The sequence below is a fragment of the Balearica regulorum genome, chromosome 3 (genome assembly GCF_011004875.1).
Source record: "Balearica regulorum gibbericeps isolate bBalReg1 chromosome 3, bBalReg1.pri, whole genome shotgun sequence".
NCBI classification, from domain to species: domain Eukaryota; kingdom Metazoa; phylum Chordata; class Aves; order Gruiformes; family Gruidae; genus Balearica; species Balearica regulorum.
The window spans coordinates 61,867,331-61,885,159 of NC_046186.1; the positions used below are offsets into that span (position 1 = coordinate 61,867,331).

The 17,829-nt window shown below is 42.2% G+C and overlaps 1 protein-coding gene and 1 long non-coding RNA gene across 6 annotated transcripts in view; one reads left to right on the forward strand and one right to left on the reverse strand.

Moving 5' to 3' along the window:
• Positions 1-1,921: 1,921 nt before the first annotated feature.
• On the reverse strand, positions 1,922-15,722 carry LOC142600994 (uncharacterized). 2 transcript variants are annotated; one of them, XR_012834536.1, is made up of 3 exons: positions 15,592-15,722; positions 14,135-14,397; positions 1,922-3,193 (listed from the first exon to the last, which is right to left on the reverse strand). It is a non-coding gene; the product is annotated as an uncharacterized LOC142600994 (long non-coding RNA). The 2 variants fall into 2 exon arrangements; XR_012834537.1 differs by lacking the exon at positions 15,592-15,722 and adding an exon at positions 15,342-15,451.
• Positions 15,712-17,829, forward strand: part of ENPP1 (ectonucleotide pyrophosphatase/phosphodiesterase 1) — a 59,223-nt gene continuing 57,105 nt past the window's right edge. Inside the window, exon 1 of one of the 4 annotated variants that reach the window (XM_075748101.1) lies at positions 15,712-16,018. In XM_075748101.1, coding sequence (XP_075604216.1) covers positions 15,827-16,018 — 192 coding nt within the window. In that variant the 5' untranslated portion in view covers positions 15,712-15,826. The remainder of the gene's footprint in view (positions 16,019-17,829) is intronic. The other 3 variants (XM_075748100.1, XM_075748102.1, XM_075748105.1) reach the window with 3 other exon arrangements.

The window sequence follows — 17,829 nt, forward strand, 5'->3', positions numbered from 1 at the left end:
GCAGCCCTCCTTTCCAGTCTTCCCTAAGGGGCATTGTCCACATCTTTTCATCTCACCAGTTTATATTCTTCTAAATTTTCTGTTCAGATTCCAGATGCTGGATATCTCCCTAACACCATTAGGCATTTCAGATCACTCTTCAGTTCCAAGGAGGAAGAAGGGCAGAAAGAAATCACTGTCTGAATGCAGAAAAAAGTAGAATATTCAAGGTTTTGTTCCTTGGAATTTTTAAAAGCTTAACTGCAGACCCATGGGAAAGGTGAGTTTAAACTGTTGCTTACTCTAATTCTTTCCACAGAATGAGAAATCTTGCCTCATTTCCTTTCCTTGGTTATGAGTTGGATAGCATTTTATATGGTAGGTAACCTAATCTTTTGAGTAGTACATAGTTTTGGAAAAAGTTTAGCAGCATAGGCTTAGGAAACACACATGATATGACCTTGTATTTATTTTAGTAATTTTTTATTTATGAACATTGTCAAAATCTTTCAGGCTCTCTTTGGCATATCAAACATGCTTCTGGTGGTTTGGAAGCAAACTTCCAGTACCTAAAGGAGGGGGCCTACAAGAAAGCTGGAGAGGGACTGTTTACAAAGGACAAGCAGTAATGGTCTTAAGTTGAAAGAGGGTAGATTTAGATTAGATATTGGGAAGAAATTCTTTACTGTGAAGGTGGTGAGGCACTGGAACAGGTTGCCCAGAGAAGCTGTGGCTGCCCCCTCCCTGGAAGTGTTCAAGGCCAGGTTGGATGGGGCTTTGGGCAGCGTGGTCTAGTGGAGGGTGCCCCTGCCCATGGCAGGGGGGTTGGAACTAGATGGGTTTTAAGGTCGCTTCCAACCCAAACCATTCTATAATTATATGATTCTGTTAAATAATTCCCTATAATCCTGATTCCTAAAGGCACAGTCAAGTGGAGTGACAGCAAACAGGAGACTGTCTGGTGGGAAAGCAGAGGAATGAGAAAAGAGAAGAGATGGCAGTCAGGCACATTTCAACAAGGACTGGTAATGTTTCCCCAGACACTGTGGGCTGTGGAGGGCACAAGGGCTGGCCAGTGACCCCTCTTTGTAGTTGACCCACTACATTGGGTGTAAGAAGCAACCACATCAGTTTCTATTTGTTGTGCAGTGTGTCACTGGCTGTATCTGCTGTCCAGCACCTTCCTTTTCCAATGGTTCCTGCTTATCATTTCTCTTACTCTAATGTGTGTCTTTTTCTCTCCCCAAACCTAGTCATGTTTCTCCTCTGCACCTTTGGCTCGATGTGGTCTTTGCCTTCTCTAGCTGTTGCCACTTACAATTAAAAGAGTCCCCATTCCATTCTCCAACTGGGCCCTTAGTCTTTGGCCCAACTGTTCATGTGCCACTCATATTCCTTAAACTAATTTGGAATAAAACTAGCGCCCTGCTCTGCCTTTGGGACTGTGATCCCTGCCACTTGTGCTTTCCCAGACCAGAAATCATGCTGCTTCTGCAACACAGGACCTTCAGAAAGCTTAGTGTAAAAGTGATGAACTTAGTCATTAAAATCATATCGCTTCTGTCAAAGGAATAGGGTAAGCTATGAGAAGTCCAGAAAAAAACATTTTCAATAACAAAAAAGACTTCAACGTTTTATGATAACATGTATGTGGTTGCAACTGTTGTCTGAGGTACAGATTTCATTTAGTGTACTGGTGTAAAGACCCTTAGATAGAAAATTTCTGTTGGTCTAAATGAATTGTGGATGAGAACTTACAAGTTAACATCATTGTATGAGAAATGCTGTAAATCTGTAGGAGTTACAGAAGTATATCTAGTCTTTCTTTCAATATCTTCCTCACATGCAAAATCTTTAAGAAAAATAATCCAGCAGAAATGTTGCCAGGGGTACTAGCAAATGTTCTAATTGTTAAAAGCTGCCGAATGTTAAAAGATGGGTATAAAAGCAATGTGGAAGCTTTCCAGAAATAGAGATAAAAATAGGAAAATAGATTTTTGTGTCTCGCACAAAGACAAGTAGTGTATAGTTCAAAGTAGCAAGCAGAAATTATTGCCTGCTGTTAGTGCAGTTATGGAAAGCTCCCTCTTTTCCAGACATGAACAACCTAACAGAACCATGGGCAGATTGCTGTAATATCGCTCGACAAATTTGCTGATTGATTGCTGTAAAAAATGAGTCCTGGTGAACACAACTGATGAATTACATAAAGTCAAAAGGGAAGTTGTCTAACTGATTTCTGGAATATCCTATGAACTGTATGAAACCCACTGTAAGAAAGATTATATTTCTTCATAAGAATTTATGTTTTTATTTTCTGTGGTAAGTTTCTATACTATGATTAATGCAGAATAACTGCAGAGAAAAATAGCACTGACAAACTTTGTATGTTCTGGCTAAAGCTTCTGCTTTATGAATCACTGAATCCACAGTCTACTTCTTGTTCGACAAAGCTGCACAGCATTCTGGACAGCTATAGCATGGGATAATGATATATGGGACATGACTCATGATGGGATTTTCCTGTGTGACATCCTGGATTGTTTGCTGAGGTTTGAGGTTAAACTGAAGAAAACAATTATTTCCTCCTGGTCTCTAATAATCCATCTGCGTTTTAACTACTTGGTGTCATTTGTGAACTGCTGTCAACTTCTATGTATCACTTTGAATTCAAATGAGAGGTTCAATGTGTATTGGTGTTTATGCAGCGACATGGGCTTGGCTGGACTGAGTGACAACTGCAGTGACACCCTAATGGCCAAGCAGAAGAGAGAAAACAAAGAATTGTGTAATTTCTTCTTTAGATATTAATTCTGAGAGCTTTCACATATAGCTACTTACTGGTTTGGCCAGATCAGACTAGATGGCACAAGGATTGTGTTGTAGACCTGAAATGACCATCACTGGCAGTGAAGCTTCCAAGAAAATGGTCTTAGTCATGCTGAAGCCTGTCCAGGATCCACCCAGAGCTGCAGCAGCCTCTTACCTAACCAAAGCTTGCTTCGAAGTGAAAAAGGTTGTGACTGTCACTGGTGGCACCTCCCCGTCTTTGGTTGCTGGTTGTCAGCAACTCAGCAGCTTGTCAGATAGTTGTCCACATGGTCTCCAGAGGTAGCTGTTGTAGGTAGAGACAGAGCAGAGCTGGCATAGGGCTGGCTAATGCACATTGATGATACATTTTTGTCGTTGTTTAGTAGGTGAAGGGAACTTCAAACTGTAAGGGAACATCGTAATTCCAGTTACTGAAGAGGTGATTCCAATTTGGAGGAGGAGCAAAAGCAGGGTCCTGCTATGATATAAAACCTGAAGTCTCTATATTCTTGCTTATTTTAATCTCTTCTCAAACAAGAGACTTAAAAAACTTGTTTAGCAGAGCAAACCCAGAATCTGAGAGGAAATAAACCAATCTTTCTAGATGTATTGCTAGGAGTGATAGCGGTGATGAACAGCAGAGAAGATAAAACCAGCTATCTGTAGCACAGAACAGTGTTGGCACCAAATAATTGTAACTGTACATAAATTTGCTAACAGTAGATTCCAGCTGGAAATCAGAAGGCAGATTCTCACCAGTAAGCTTCTGGAACAGCTACTCAAGGGAAATTGCAAGGAATAAACAAAAATACTTTTCAGAAAGAGCTTGGTCAACTTTTGAATCAGCCTGAATGTCACAGTTGCTCATGATAACAGGGATCTGCCTCAATGACTCAGTTAGATGTGTGGTTTTTGTGTCAATGAATAATGATTAAATTTATTTTAAAAAGGCATTTTTACCATAGAAAAGTAATGCAAAGTCTGTTTGATTGAGACAGTGCTCAAGGATATTTAATGGAGAATAACACAGAAAGTCCTCATAGCCAGGACCTTGAGAAATATACCTGGGTTTACTGCGATTTAAATAAAAAGCATGTGTTGCCAGAATTTGTATAAGCACTGCTCGTGCTGCCCTTTCAGCAGTCCTAGCTCCTGCTCTGCTTTCATTGCTTGTGAATCATCTTCCTGAACACTTGGATAGGAAAACTGTTCCCTACTTGCTTTTACTTCCATCTGTGTTTGTGAGGTTGGGAAGTAAGTGTGTGGATGACTGAAGGAAAAAGTGGGGGGTAGGGGGGGTGGAGGGGACTTTTATTCCAAGGGTGGAGTTTTAATGTAACTCATCAATACCTCCTTCCTGTATGGACTTTATTGATTGTTTTGCACAGCACCTGCAAGAATGTGTGAGAGAAAGCCTCTCCAAAATGTAACAATAGGAGATGTCATGCTGAGCCAGAAAATGTCTGTACCAAGTGCCTTTGTCTAGTTTGGGGAAAAAGGGCACGGATAGAGTTGGTCAGAAAAAACTTAAAAAAACCTTAGGGTTTGTTGGGGTTTTTTTGTTTGGTTTTGGGGGGGGGGGGGTTTGGGGTGTGTGTGTGTGTGAATTACTCAGCTCAGTGAAATGAAATAATTTTGCAGAGTCTGAATTTGCTTTCATTGGTGTCCCAACACAACCTTGTCAGCCAAACAATTTTCAGAACAAGGTTAGATGCCAACATATCATCTCCAGGACTTTTTTCAGGCTTCTCCTGAGATGACAAACAACCTGAACTCATTGCATCCTGGCTGACAGCCATTTTGCTCCATGGCTGGCTGAACTGACAAAATCCATAGTTGGAGCAGTTTGCAGGCACAAGCTTGATGCTGGATTTTGTACAACTTGAGTGAATGCCTTAACAGCGAATCTGCTACTTGTTTTGTTGCCTTTCTGTCTGACTGCTCTCTGCATCTGAAAGATGGCTGTGACCTGGTGCAGAATTTAAGAGGTTCTGAAGTCCTAAAAATTTCCCGAGGACAGGAAATTTTTTCCAGCACAGGGTTTCTGCCACGACTCTCCTCTTCAGTGCATCCAAAACTCATGCTGTTGTCCATGCTTTCTTTGCCAAAATCCTATTCCAATTCCTCATAAGAAAAAGACATGTGAATTTCAGTTGGAATATATACAGAGACTGGGGCAAGGCAGCCTGGCTAAAAAGAGCCCAGACACATGACGGAGAATGTGGTAGTTACTGGATCTCCTCAGAAGCTTTTATCGCAGAGAAGCTGCCTTGCAGGTCACTCCCATTTATATACACTGAGACCAGTCAGAAGATGGAGAAGAAATGCAGGAGGCTAAAGGCAATTAAATGTATAAAATTATCAAGATGTGAGAGCTGATTGACTGTGTGACTATTACGTGACTATCATAACCGTTGGGTCCCTGCCTCTTTATTGTTTTGGATACAGGATGCAGCTGTCGATCACTATTCTTCAGTATCATTTTGTTAGTGACAAAGGACTACTCAGCTGTTACCCTTGGAAGCTAGACAGTGGAAAGACCTGCCTGTTTTATAGTTTGCTGATTTCCAGAGTAGTTAAAAAAATATTCTACCTTTCTGTCCACATTTCAATTATCTAGGGGACACACAATGTATAAGATAAACACCAATGGCTGAGAAATACCTCAGAAAGAAGATCAGATGGAAATTGATTTATATACTTGAGCCAATGCATGAGCTAAAACTGATATGCTGGAGCTTTGGATTTTTATACCATAAAGAGGAAGAATGAGGAGATTTACTGCCTTGTAGCTTTTATAAAAAGGTTATTGCAAATACTTTTCATGTAAGCCTTGCAAGGACTGAGTATTTACATAGCTCATGGGGTACAATTAATGCTTACTTATCTCTGCTCTTCACATAAAACTTCTAAAAAGATAGACGTCTGGCATGTACTTTGAGACTTTAAGCTCACACACAAAAAGGAGTACAGTAATGTTTTTCTTGCATCCTCAAACCCCATTTTATTAATATCTATCTTCCAATAATTAGTGGAGAAGCTAAACAATAATAGTATTTGCTAACATGTAGGCTTTTTTTTTTTTTTTTTTTTTTTTGGTAAACAAAGCACAGACTGAAAGGAGTACAAGGGCAGTGGCACTGCCCAGTGTTTGGGATTCATCCCACCTTATTACCTGGAGCTAACTGACTAGTTCATTTTTGGGACTGGTGGTTGTGGTGAGAGACCAGGTCACAGTGGGGACTCCAGGTATTGATCCCACGTTAAGTAGGCCTTCTTATCAGGTCAGTCTTCCTGACTGATCTCAGAATTGTTGAATTGGATTTCCTCATGTTAGAGAGATGTGAGTCACGGAAAGAGACAGGGCTTGGGGCTCCCAAACTATAAATTGTGTTAGGAAAGAGGGCTGTGACAAAAGCCAGAGGAAATGTCTCTGTGAGGCATCAGGTGAAAAAACTATGGCTTGTCTACACGGAGAAATAGTCTGTGTTGTTTCTGTGGAAAAGCTAATCTCCATTTACAGAATCCTATTAAACACTGCCATTGCTCTCTAAGAATGCCAAGAAGAACATGGAGCTATGCCCAAAGTTTTCCTTGCTTCATAACTGTTTGTACATGCTCTAAAAACCCATGGGGCGTGGTGGATTGCTAAGCCAGAAGAATATGGGCAATGACTTCTGACTGTCAATAAATCATTACTTCACCTTAAGGAATTGCTTGCCCTACCCTTCTCCTCCATGGAAAATAATTCAAAGTAAATTCTGGACCTTTTTCTAAATAGGCTAGATTAAAAACATGATTTGCAATTCAAAATATAAGAAGATCTTGTCTAGCTGTTTGATTAACAGTTCTAACCATGTGTCACAGGGCATCACAATGAGTCAACTTGCTGTCAGTGAACGCTCTCATGATTATTGACACTCAACAAGTCTAAAGGGGTAACCAACAAAGAAGAGCCTTAGCGCAAATGCTTTGCCATCTTCAAAATGCCAGCTATCACTACTGTTCAGATGCTTTCTCTGCGAATTACGCTGCAGTGCAGAAGATAAGAGTACGTACCAGGGTGACTAAGCGCAACAACCCCGTGGTGAGTTAACACCCTGGAAGTGTTATAGGAAGATACCTTCCAAACACAAGCAATTCTTCAGAAACTTGAACGTCTAGTCTGAGACAAACCGATTTGCCAATAATTTGTAAACTATGTGGCCAAGATATCTGGTACACAGAGCTCTTGGAACTTTCCGTGAAAAAGGAACCCCAGACAAAAATAAACATTCACTAAAAATACATCATGTTTCTTTCTGGGGTGAGGGTAAAATGGCTTTTAGACACCACTAACATCCTGGTTGAGTCAATTCAACCTCCCCTAAAATACATAGTTGGGTTTGGTTGAACATACTAGTTTTTAAATGGTGACAGTCTAAAGAAACATCCCTACAAGAGCTGACGATAAAAGTTTGTTGTTTGGTGGGTTTTTTTCATACCGTCTTACAAAAGGACAAATTGATAGAAAAAAAATAATAGAAAAAAAGAGCTGTTAAACTTTTCTCTGGAGGAGTTCTGTGTCAGGTAAATTTCATACACTTGCCTTTTGAGATAGTTTCCTTTTTTTTTCCCCCAGCTGCTTAGTCTTAGCAGGAAGAGTTCATATGAGAAGGTAATGCTTGCACAGAGTCTGCATTATATATCCTACAGTGAGTGAAGCTTTTAGCCAAGATTTGCTGAGTAGTGCAGACTTTCTCATAAGTGATGGACTACTGAGAAACTGAGGACAAACAAGTTTAGGCAAGGGAAGCAAATACGGAATGTGCAAATCTGTCTCTGCCATCTGAAGATAATTTGGTTGTGACATGTCCATATAAAGGAACTGCTGATTTAGTTTAATGTAGACGCCTAAAAAAAAAGTTTGTTAACAAACTTGACATAAATGGGATTTTGATAAAGGATACTTAACTCTAGTTCTCAGAAGATCAATTTGCAAATTAAGCTGGGACAAAGAGTAGATTGAGTAGTGATTGGGCTGAGAGTCTGCTGCCTGAAATACCCAGTGCAGGCTTGGAGTCAGCAGAGCAGTGGCTGCTCTGTTTGTAAAAGACCTGCTTTTTGTTATTCTATTTCCTGAATAGATTCAGGGGTATTGCCTTCCACTTCTCTTAAGGCTACAGGAAGGTATGAAAGGAGAATACTAGAGACTGGAGGACACATGTTTTTACTATTCCTTTATATTGATTGTGGAGCCAGTATTGACTGACTCACCATGTGTCCCTTTAGGACTGGTTTAGCACATGGTACCTAGATGGGCTCTGTCAGCCTCACCTGCAGACTTCAGTTCCCTTTGTCCACCATCTCTTTGTCCACCAACAGTATTATGACTTATATCAACACACTCAAATTCTGCTCTGAAAGAAGGGCAGTGGGTTGCATTTGGATGGCAAGTTATCCCTTGTGGTCTTCTGGGCTTCTGAAGATCATGCCTAGGGTGCCTTGAATCAAACTTGGAAGAATGTGCTTCCTGGCATTCCCCGCAGTCTGAATTAGCTATTCATCCTGACATCTAGCTCTGGTGAATCTCTGGACAGTCTTCTGAAGATGCCTGGGTCCAGATCTGGTCATAAAGTAGCAGGGATTCAGCAGTAGGCACTCTGCTAGAGACTTCATGCTGGTGCTCAAAAATGGGGGTAGGCGCAGCACCCTGTGCCAGAATACCTACTACATCCTTGCGATGTCATCCTGAAGGATTATATATGTTTTAACAGTTATGTAAACATGCACTGTTTCATTTTCCTGGTGGGCTTCTCATCTGGACCATATCCCAGAAAATGGTTTCATTTTATCTCACTCTGAAGTAGCTTTACCAGAAGTAATGTTATGCAGCCTCTTGTACTTTTATAAATATTTCTAAAGATCTGTTTTCATAAATGCAGAGCAGACAAACTATGGAGCCCAAAATAATAATACTAAAATGTTGTCCTGGAATTTCCCTGGGTAGTTTTTTGTGGCAGGAATCTAAGAGGAGGTGGCACTGGTTAGCTGGGCAAGAGGGTAGAGTTGAAGACTCTAGAGTTGAAGGAGGATCAGGGTGAGATCAGGTGCTGGTCACATCCACTCACATTTTTTGGAGACAAGAGTGTGAACATTTCCTACTAGGAGACAGGGTTTCCCTGCTTGGTGAATCTTTCTCTATGTGCATGCTTGCGTGACACCAGAAGAAGCACAGAAGCAGAACGGGTGGGCAGATGTGCGTCAGCAAGGAACTTGGGCATAGGCTGACGCGGCAGTGCAAGGACAGGCCTTTATTGTTGGCAGTAACAACATGTAAGACTCTAATGTTAGATAGTTGTTTCCATTGGAAAAGAGTTACAGTCTTCCAGAGAAAACATGACTCTAGTCAGTGTACTGTACTTAGAGATTATTAGAGAGCTCTAAAATACACGGTTGACTAAAATTTATATACAGATGTTATTCTTAAACAGGGCTTAAGCTTTCAAAAGTGTTTGCACACAGACCTGTCAGGATTGCAAACCCCGATGTCCAGTGAAGGCTGTGATGGCCAAGACTCCAGAAACATGGAGTGTTTGTTCTTGTTGTTACTCTGAAGCATGGGAATGCCACAGCTATACAAATTACTTGGAGGCTTTATGGGTGTCCTTTTATGAAGGGGAAATTTGATCCAAACAACAAAATGTTTTCATTAGCTGTTTTGTTCTATTGAATCTGATCATCTAAACTTAGAACGGTTGCATATACAGCACTGAAATTCAGATGAATGAGAGACAGCATCCGCAGCATTAAAAACCAGGGATACAACTTCCCCTCTCTTTCCTCCCGGGTGCTGGTCTCTCTCTTTTCTGGTGATCTGCGAGTTTTCACTCTTGAGTTTTCCAGTTGGTCTTAACATGATACTTGTCAAGTATAATATTAATGTTGATAATGTTAATATTAATGTTACTAATGTTTAATCTCCTGTCTTATGCCTTCATTAGTTTTTTCTGCAAAGAATAACAAATCGTACTTCTCTCATTATCCCTGCATATAGTATTCTAATTGTTTGTGGATTTTATTGAGTAATATAATATTTTACAATACCAGGTGTTTCCTTAAATGTGCATCATTTGTGGACTGTTAAACACTGGAAGAAACAACTTGCATTGTGAAAATCACAAACTCTTTTTTTTTTTTTCATGATAATTCAGTGCAGCCAGTCTTAAAACATCATTCTCGGTACTTTTCAAAAGTAATGATATTTTCCAGAATCTTGTTTTGATGACATTTTAGTATGTTCATATGAAATACATGTTGTTCCAGCAGTGAAATACAAACTTGGCATTCCATGCACTTGCTTCCAGTAAAAAGGTAGTGGATGCCAACGCCTGTAGCTGTTGAAAAGAAGACGTGCAGCATCTGAACGGTAATGCTACTACACAGGGCACAGGACTTTCTCCAATTACATTGACCTACATATTTTACATGATGACAATAAATACTAAAATTTAAAGAGGTGATCCTTCAGGCACCAAGAATTAAACTGCAAAAGTTCCTACTGCAGAATGGGGTAGATGTTAAAAGTGTGCATGTGTTCAAAAGTGGTTAGACATGATGAAAAATTATCTCAAACAGTATTTAACAGGAGACCTTCCCTCTGGCTCAAAAGTCTTCTCAGCTGTAGATCTTTGACTGCTGTTTAACCTGATTAATACAGCAGTTGTTACACTCTTAGGCGTGACATAAATGTGGATTTCTAAATCATATAGACAGTTTTGAAATATAAGTCTGTCTGGAGATTCAGGATATGCATTCCTGAATTCCTTAGGCATTTTTTCACATCTCTGCTCCCAGTTGACCGTCTATTTTGAAAGCTTTTTTTTTTTCCCCTTCCCATCCCCGTTTGTATTGAATCTTTTTCACTATGAGTTGTCAAAAATCAATGAGATGTATGGAGATTTCTCAATGTGATTTAGGGTGGTGAGGTTGGGCCTTAGGAATACATCTAACAGATTCAGAGGAGAGTTAGTTGATGTCATTTCACAGTGGACTTTCTGTATGTTACCTTCTGGATCACGAGGTTGTTACAGATGGCTTAGAAGAAAGGGGTTTTAAGGCAGGAACTAAAGAGTTGGTTGTAGCATGTCTATATCATACAGAAACCACCTTGGATGAGAAGACAAGTATGCCTTCTGCTTATTTATCTAGTTTAAATCATAACACAACTTTTAACTTGTGAAAGAATGTTTCATGTTCTTTAAATCACCAGCTAGCTGCAGTGGATATTACAGTACCTACACTATTGCTTTGTTCTGGACTTCTCTCAGGTTGATAAGCACTGCTTTTAATCTTGCTAGAAGCGGCACTGAATTAACCCTTCAGGTCTTCAAGAAACTACTGGACTAGTTATCTAACACAGTAATTTTCCTTTTTTTTTTTTTTTTTCTTCCTGTTGGTGAACATCCTACAATTTTTCCACCGTAGGTACAAAAGTATTGTTCCTGGTAATAGGCTTGCTTGTGTAGACCACTTAGATCTGGTTGGTGGATTAGGCATTAAAACTGTTTGCTAGAGACATTACACTGATAACAGCATAATCAATGTCTCCTTGGGTAGCATTAAAGTATTCAAACATCTTGTGCTTCCAACAAACACTGCCAATACATTGTCATGGTGTCAGGATTTTATAGTTTAAAGGTGTATAGGCATGCTTTCTGATATCCGATAAAAGCATTTTTATATAGCTTAGAGACACTGGCAATCACTGTCAAGCAAGTATTTCCAATTGCAGGCAGGATTGTGCCATTTTTCAGTGATACAAGAAATATTAGGCAATCAGGTTATTATCCTTAGATCATAATTTTCTTGAAGACCAATAAAACAGCCAAAAAAAAAAAAAGGAAATTCTTTGCAAAAACAATTTTCTTTGTGTACTTACCAAAAAGGGGGCATTTTGGAGAGCAACATTCTGGATTCTGGAACAAGCTGTTATAAAGGACTATAAAGTTTTTTCCTGACAAAGTGACATCATGATGGAAAGTTCAGAATCTGAGTCTTGCAATGTGTGTCTTGAAACTTTACCTTGTCCTTGCGTCTTGGATCTTTGCTCAGCTATGTACCATCCCTTGATGCTGGTTTTACAGATATAAATCTGAAAAATACAGTTCAGTCCACACAGTTTGATGTGCCGCCCATAAATGCCATGGGATTTCTGACTTCATTTTAGGCATTACCACCAGACACAATAAAACAGTTTCAGATATACCTCTAGTTTCATTTGTCCCTTTTGTTAAGGATTTCTTCCATTTTTGTAGAGTTTTAGACATACTTTGAGTGCTAAATAAAACTCCCCATAAAGATATCTCAAAATCTAAGATAATTGCTAATTTTTCATTGATTTTTAGAGTAGTTTACAATGCAGCTCTCATGCAACACCACCAGAGAAGTCCTCACAGCAAGAACTTAGAAACAGAGCTTCATTAGCTCCCGTGAGGTGGAGAGTCCAGTGTTACACTGAGCAGCAATGTTCTTTAACAAGCAGCCTCAAGATTTTATTCTGGAGCTCCTGGCCTTTTTTACAGCTACAGAAATTTTGCTGAGGATTAGAGACAATGCAACACCAAATAGTTGTCACAACCACTGGGAGAAGGTTTATGTTGCAATTTAAGGGTCAAGATGGAGCTGAGCAAGATCACCCTGGAGCTGATTGTCACAGGCAACCTCACATCATGGCACTCCTCTGCCTGCAAGCTCAGCCTGTCCCTCCACACTGTCCCTCACACCTGGAGTGAGGTAACCCACTCATGCAACGAGGTGAAATTTACCCCCTCTGTCACTAGCCCACATGTCCTATTTGTGCCATAGCCACTTCACAAATTAGAGTTAGAGGAGGGTTATGCAGGTACTTGGTGTTTGCTCCCATCTTAGAAATGGCCATTTGGTGGAGATTTTTTCCAGGTAAAAAAATACAAGTGACAAGCGTCACAAGCTCTGAGACACAGCAGAGTGGAAAACTCTCTGTTTACCTTTCTCTCCTACTACATCATTAATGTTCCTTTGTCTTCCCTGTAGCTGCTAAAAGCCAAATGACAAATTAAAATTGATAATCTGTAATGACTCCCTTTTCTGTAAAGGCCTGGAAAGACAAAGCTGATGTGGCTGCTGTTCTCTCTTGACATTTGGTGAGGCAGCTTGGTTCAGTTACAACTGGAGCTGGCAGCTGTGCTGGCAGCAGCCCTGGCTTCCTCAAAAGCTTCCTCCGTCTCTGTTGAAATGGCCACGACCAATTCTTTGGAATTTGGATTTGCAACCTCTGTAATCCCTACAATTAATTCATTGCACAATGAAGTCTTTTGTAACAGATTTGTTAAAGTGTTATTAACTGCTATTTAACAATCTCCTCCCAAAGAGACCAAGCCACCGTGGATTTCTGAAGGTTTAACATTGGAAACGTTTGTCTCTTCTCCCTGTGTTCAACAGAAAACAATTTTCACCTGATTTCTTCAGTGTCAAAATTTAGTCCCTTCTGGTTTTCCATTCTCCTCTTGTCTAGAGTACCTCAACACCCTGTCAGTTAGCTGAAATGAGCATACTTCTCACTGGTAGGTTAATTATTTTCCATGCTGGTTAATTATTTTCCACACTTAGCCTGAAGCACCTTAACTGTCTGTATTGGCACAGAAAGAAATGAAAAAATTGTTTCATGAATATTTATACATAGAAAAGTAACCGTTAATGAATAGTTACTGAATGAACAACTGAGAAGTTAGTTCTAGCTGCAGAATGTCCTTCCTTTCTATGGAAAAAAAGACACATTTTTGTCTGCTATGTAGTTATATATGATTTCCATTGAATCATCAGTACACAGTGTGTGCTGTTCAAACTTTTGAGTGGATGCCTTACACAGGACAAGAAAGGAGATTTCTATTTGACTTATTCTTAAAATTAATCAGGTAATATCTTTCTACATACAAAACCATGAAAAATAATTTTTAACTATTTGTAAAAAAACACCTGAAAGATTATAATTTTCTGGGGGGAAGGAATTTTATTTCATGCCAGTGTGACTGGAAACAGAAAGAAAAAGATTTTAACTTAAGCCCATGTGATTACAGTATCTTCTCATTTTTAGGAAAAAAAAAAAGTGAGGTTGTTACTGCCTCTTGTTGCGCTGGTTATTAAAACCGCATTCACTGAAAAAAAGCCTAATTTGACTATGTCAGTTTTCATGAGTGTTTTCAAAATTATCAGCCAGTGTTCAGTTTACATTTTTCAATAGTTCAAATGTCAAAAATCCTTGAACGTAGAGTCAGCTGCTTGGTTGTTTGAAATGCCTCATTAAAGGAATAAAGGAGACTCTTACCGTAGACTCAAGAGCTTGATTCTCACGCCTTCTGTCACCTTTTTCTTTTCTTTACGATCAAGTGAAGTATTAGTGTAGAAATTTTCAAGCCAGCAGCTATGGAGCCTCACTAGATGACAAGATGCATATGCAGGCAGCTCTGCAGTAACCTTCAACGTGCTGTGAGCTGTAGTAGCACTACAGACCAGCAGTTGTGTAAATGCTGTATCTTTACAACTACTTTTAAAGGATAATTATAGTGGCAGATTCACTGTGCAACTCAGCTGAAATAGAAGACAGAACAACATTTTGACAGGGATCAAAATCACTTCCAAAGGAAATTTTTTTTTTTCATTGTAGCTGTTTTTCAGAAAATATGGATTTTGACAGAAACCATGCAAGTGTCACTCTTTTCTGAGCACGCTGACAGTTAAAATAAATCTACCATAGACTCCTCAAGCCCTACAAAATCAAAACCATCATCTAATGTCAATATACATAAACTATGCATATTACAATAACTTAAGAATGGAAAATGAGGTACTTTTAGCAATTTTGAGCTTAAGCAGAGTTTGCAAGCCTTGATGCTACTGAACACCCACACATGTCTTACAGGAACCTTCCCTGGAGCCAGCAGATGTGTTACGCTCCAGTCCCTGCGCCGTCAGCTATAACCTACACAAGCGGAGTGAACCGGCTTTCCCCGCTGGCAGCTGGGCTTGGTAAAGATGCTCACAGGGCGTCTCTCCCTTGCCAAACACTAGGACTGAGTTTAGTGAGAATCGGTGGGAGGCGATACCATGGTGCACCACGGTGCCTGTCCAAACACAGGACCCAGAAGGATACCTGCATAGGGATTTCACCCTAACGCCGCTGCACACCCCGAGCACGGCCTGGCCTGGCGGCGGTTAACCCGAAGTCACCTCAAACGAGGAGAAATGTTCCCTGGGAAGGGCGCTGAAGCTGCCGGCTGAGCTCCCGCCCCGCCTAATTCCCCGCGTGGGGGGTTTCCGTGGGCGCAGGAGGAGAGACGTGAGGGGAAACTCTCCCCGGGAGGAGGCGAAGGCCGGCACGCAGGGAGGGAGGGAAGCACCTTCAGCCTGCGGAGGGGACCAGCAGCGGGCAACGAAGCGCCAGCGGGCAGAGCTCGGGTTGCAAAGCTGCAGCGGGTGCTGGATGCAGTGCCTCCGGCGGCACCGGGACCGGCACCCCCCGCCCCCGCGCACACCTGTGCTGCTGCCGGGGCCGCCGGGCGGCTTCGGGGAAGGCCGCGCCACCGCCTCCGCCCGCTTCCCGCGGCGGGGGTCGGCCAGCGGAAATTTTCTCCGCGCTCCCTCGTAAACACGGCCCGGCGCCTTCCCCCGGCCGCTATTTTGGAGCGGCGTGATGTCACGGCGAGCTGCTGCTGCTGCGGCGGCGGCGGCACCCCCGCCCGCCCCGGGCCCCGCGGCTCTGCTCTGCCGCCGCCCTGCCCTCACCTGCAGGGACGGGGCGGAAAGCGGGGGGCGGTGGCGTGTCTCACGCTGGCGGGGAGGCCGAGCGGGGCGGGCAGGGAACGGGCTGTTCCCCTCTCCGCGCCACGGCCCGCGGGGGTGCCCGTGAGGGAGCGGGGGCCGCCGGTGGCCCTGCTCCCGGGCGGGGCGGGGCCGGGCAGGGCCGCCGCGCTATTAATAGCCGGGGCCGCGGTGAACGGAGGGCAGAGTGTGGGGGACCATGCAGCGCAACGGGCAGCAAGCGGCAGCGGGTAAGGACCATGAGGACCACCTCAGCGGGATAGGGGAGGCTGACGGCGGGCTGCAGGCTGCGGCCGTGTCCATGCTGCCGGCTATGGAGGTGGCCGAGGAGCCGGAGAAAGCTCCGGGTGGCAAGAGCAAGGACCCCAACACCTACAAAGTGCTCTCGCTGGTAAGGGGCGGGGGGGACGGCCTTCCTCGGGGTTCACCTCGCCGGCGGGCGCATGAGGAAGCGGCGTGGCGCGGCCGAGGACAGGTGTTTCGCCCTGCGGGGCTGGGGACGGACAAGCCTCCTCGGCCCCTCTGGGACGGGAGAAGAGCCCGTGGTGGGGCCTTCAGAGCCTCCCGGGAACTCTGTCCCCCCGGTCTGGAGCGGCGTCGGGAGGGGGAAACCGCCCTCGGCGGCAGCGGCTGCTCAGGATGGCCCGGCAGCAGAGCTGTGGGGCGGCTCGGGAGTTAGCTGTGGGTACGGGTGGGGTGCTTGTGTATGCGTTATTGCTTATGAACAGCAACCTGTCTGAAAGGGGATTCATTGTTTTTCAGTTAATTTATTTTACTCTCTTGACAACGCTCAGGATTGAATAATCTTGATTCTTTTGTAGCGTTCATGGTTGTCCCATCTTCCATCACACGGTTTTAGCTGTTTGGTGGAGGGGACACACCAGGGAAGACAAAAACAGGTTAAAACAGGTTAATATGGCTGGAAAAGCTTAGAAGAGATCAAGAGCTGAAAGGATGGAGGAAGTATAAAAACTTGCTTTTCACTGAATTTTTGAAGTACTGTGTGTGGATTGAAAGCTTGTCTCCAAGTGCTGCTTGGAGCTGCTTTCGGCCCTGGTTCGGAGGCCCCAGTGCCCAAAGCCATTGTTAGCAGGTAGGTCACTTTCCAATTTTAGCCATGCTGCTGTATTATAATTATCCTCCCTGTAGAAATGTGAAAATAAGACCTTCCTGACGGCCTGGAGTGATCATTATGAGGCTAAAATCACTATCAAGGTGAAAGAACTGCAGCATTCTTGGAAGGAAGCTTCAGTGGAACTGCAGCAGACTTTCTTACGTTTATCTATATATATCCATAAGTAGTCCTCTTTCAATGCATTAAAGTATAAGGATCAAGATGCCTTTCCAAATTTACCTGTAGCTTTGTAACCTGGTTACTGTTTCAAATGAACCATCCACCATATTGTAGTGACTACATGTTGGTTGTAATTTCTGATGTAATGGGTGTAAGCTGGATTTGCAAGTCTGTCAGAACATTGTAAGAAAAATACCAAAATTCATGTAAGGGTCTATAGTATAGTTTCCATGTAGAAGGCTTTTTTGGTAACTATTCTGATGCAAAGTCCCCTTAAATAAAGGTAGTGGCTTGTAGCTTGTTTCATTACTTTATTGTCTTCTAGGGAGGTTAGGTTGTGCCATGAAAGCCATTGCAGTTGGATGGTGAAAACAGCTCAGCATTTTTTTTAGGCTTAGAAATAGGTAGTAATAGTGGAAAATAATAATTTTCTTTTCAAAGCCTAATGTTGTTGCTCTGAGCTTTTTAGGGTCTAATGCACCAAAATTAGTAGCAATATACAGCCACTTAACAATTGGAGTTGAGCACAAGTTAAAATGTTTGCAGGTACTTACTTACTTTTCTGAACTAAGTCCTTATTTTCCAAACCACAGCTGTTCCCTGAGAACTGGCAAAATGTTAATCCTGTCCTGACTAAAGTGTCAGAGTGAAGTATATGTCATCTATACTGAAGTAATTTAAAACTTCTAAATATAAATGACCATGCAGTATTGTTTTTGGCTGTTGCCACTGAGATAATTTAGAATGTTCAGAGAGTGCTTGAAAAACTTTCTGAATACTGCAGGTGATATTGGATTGAGTAAAACAAGAATATATTTAACCCAAACATCACGTTAGAAAGTTGAAAACTGGAGTTGGAGACGCAAGTTTGTTCTTTCTTACAAGCCAATGCATTTATAAAGCATTGA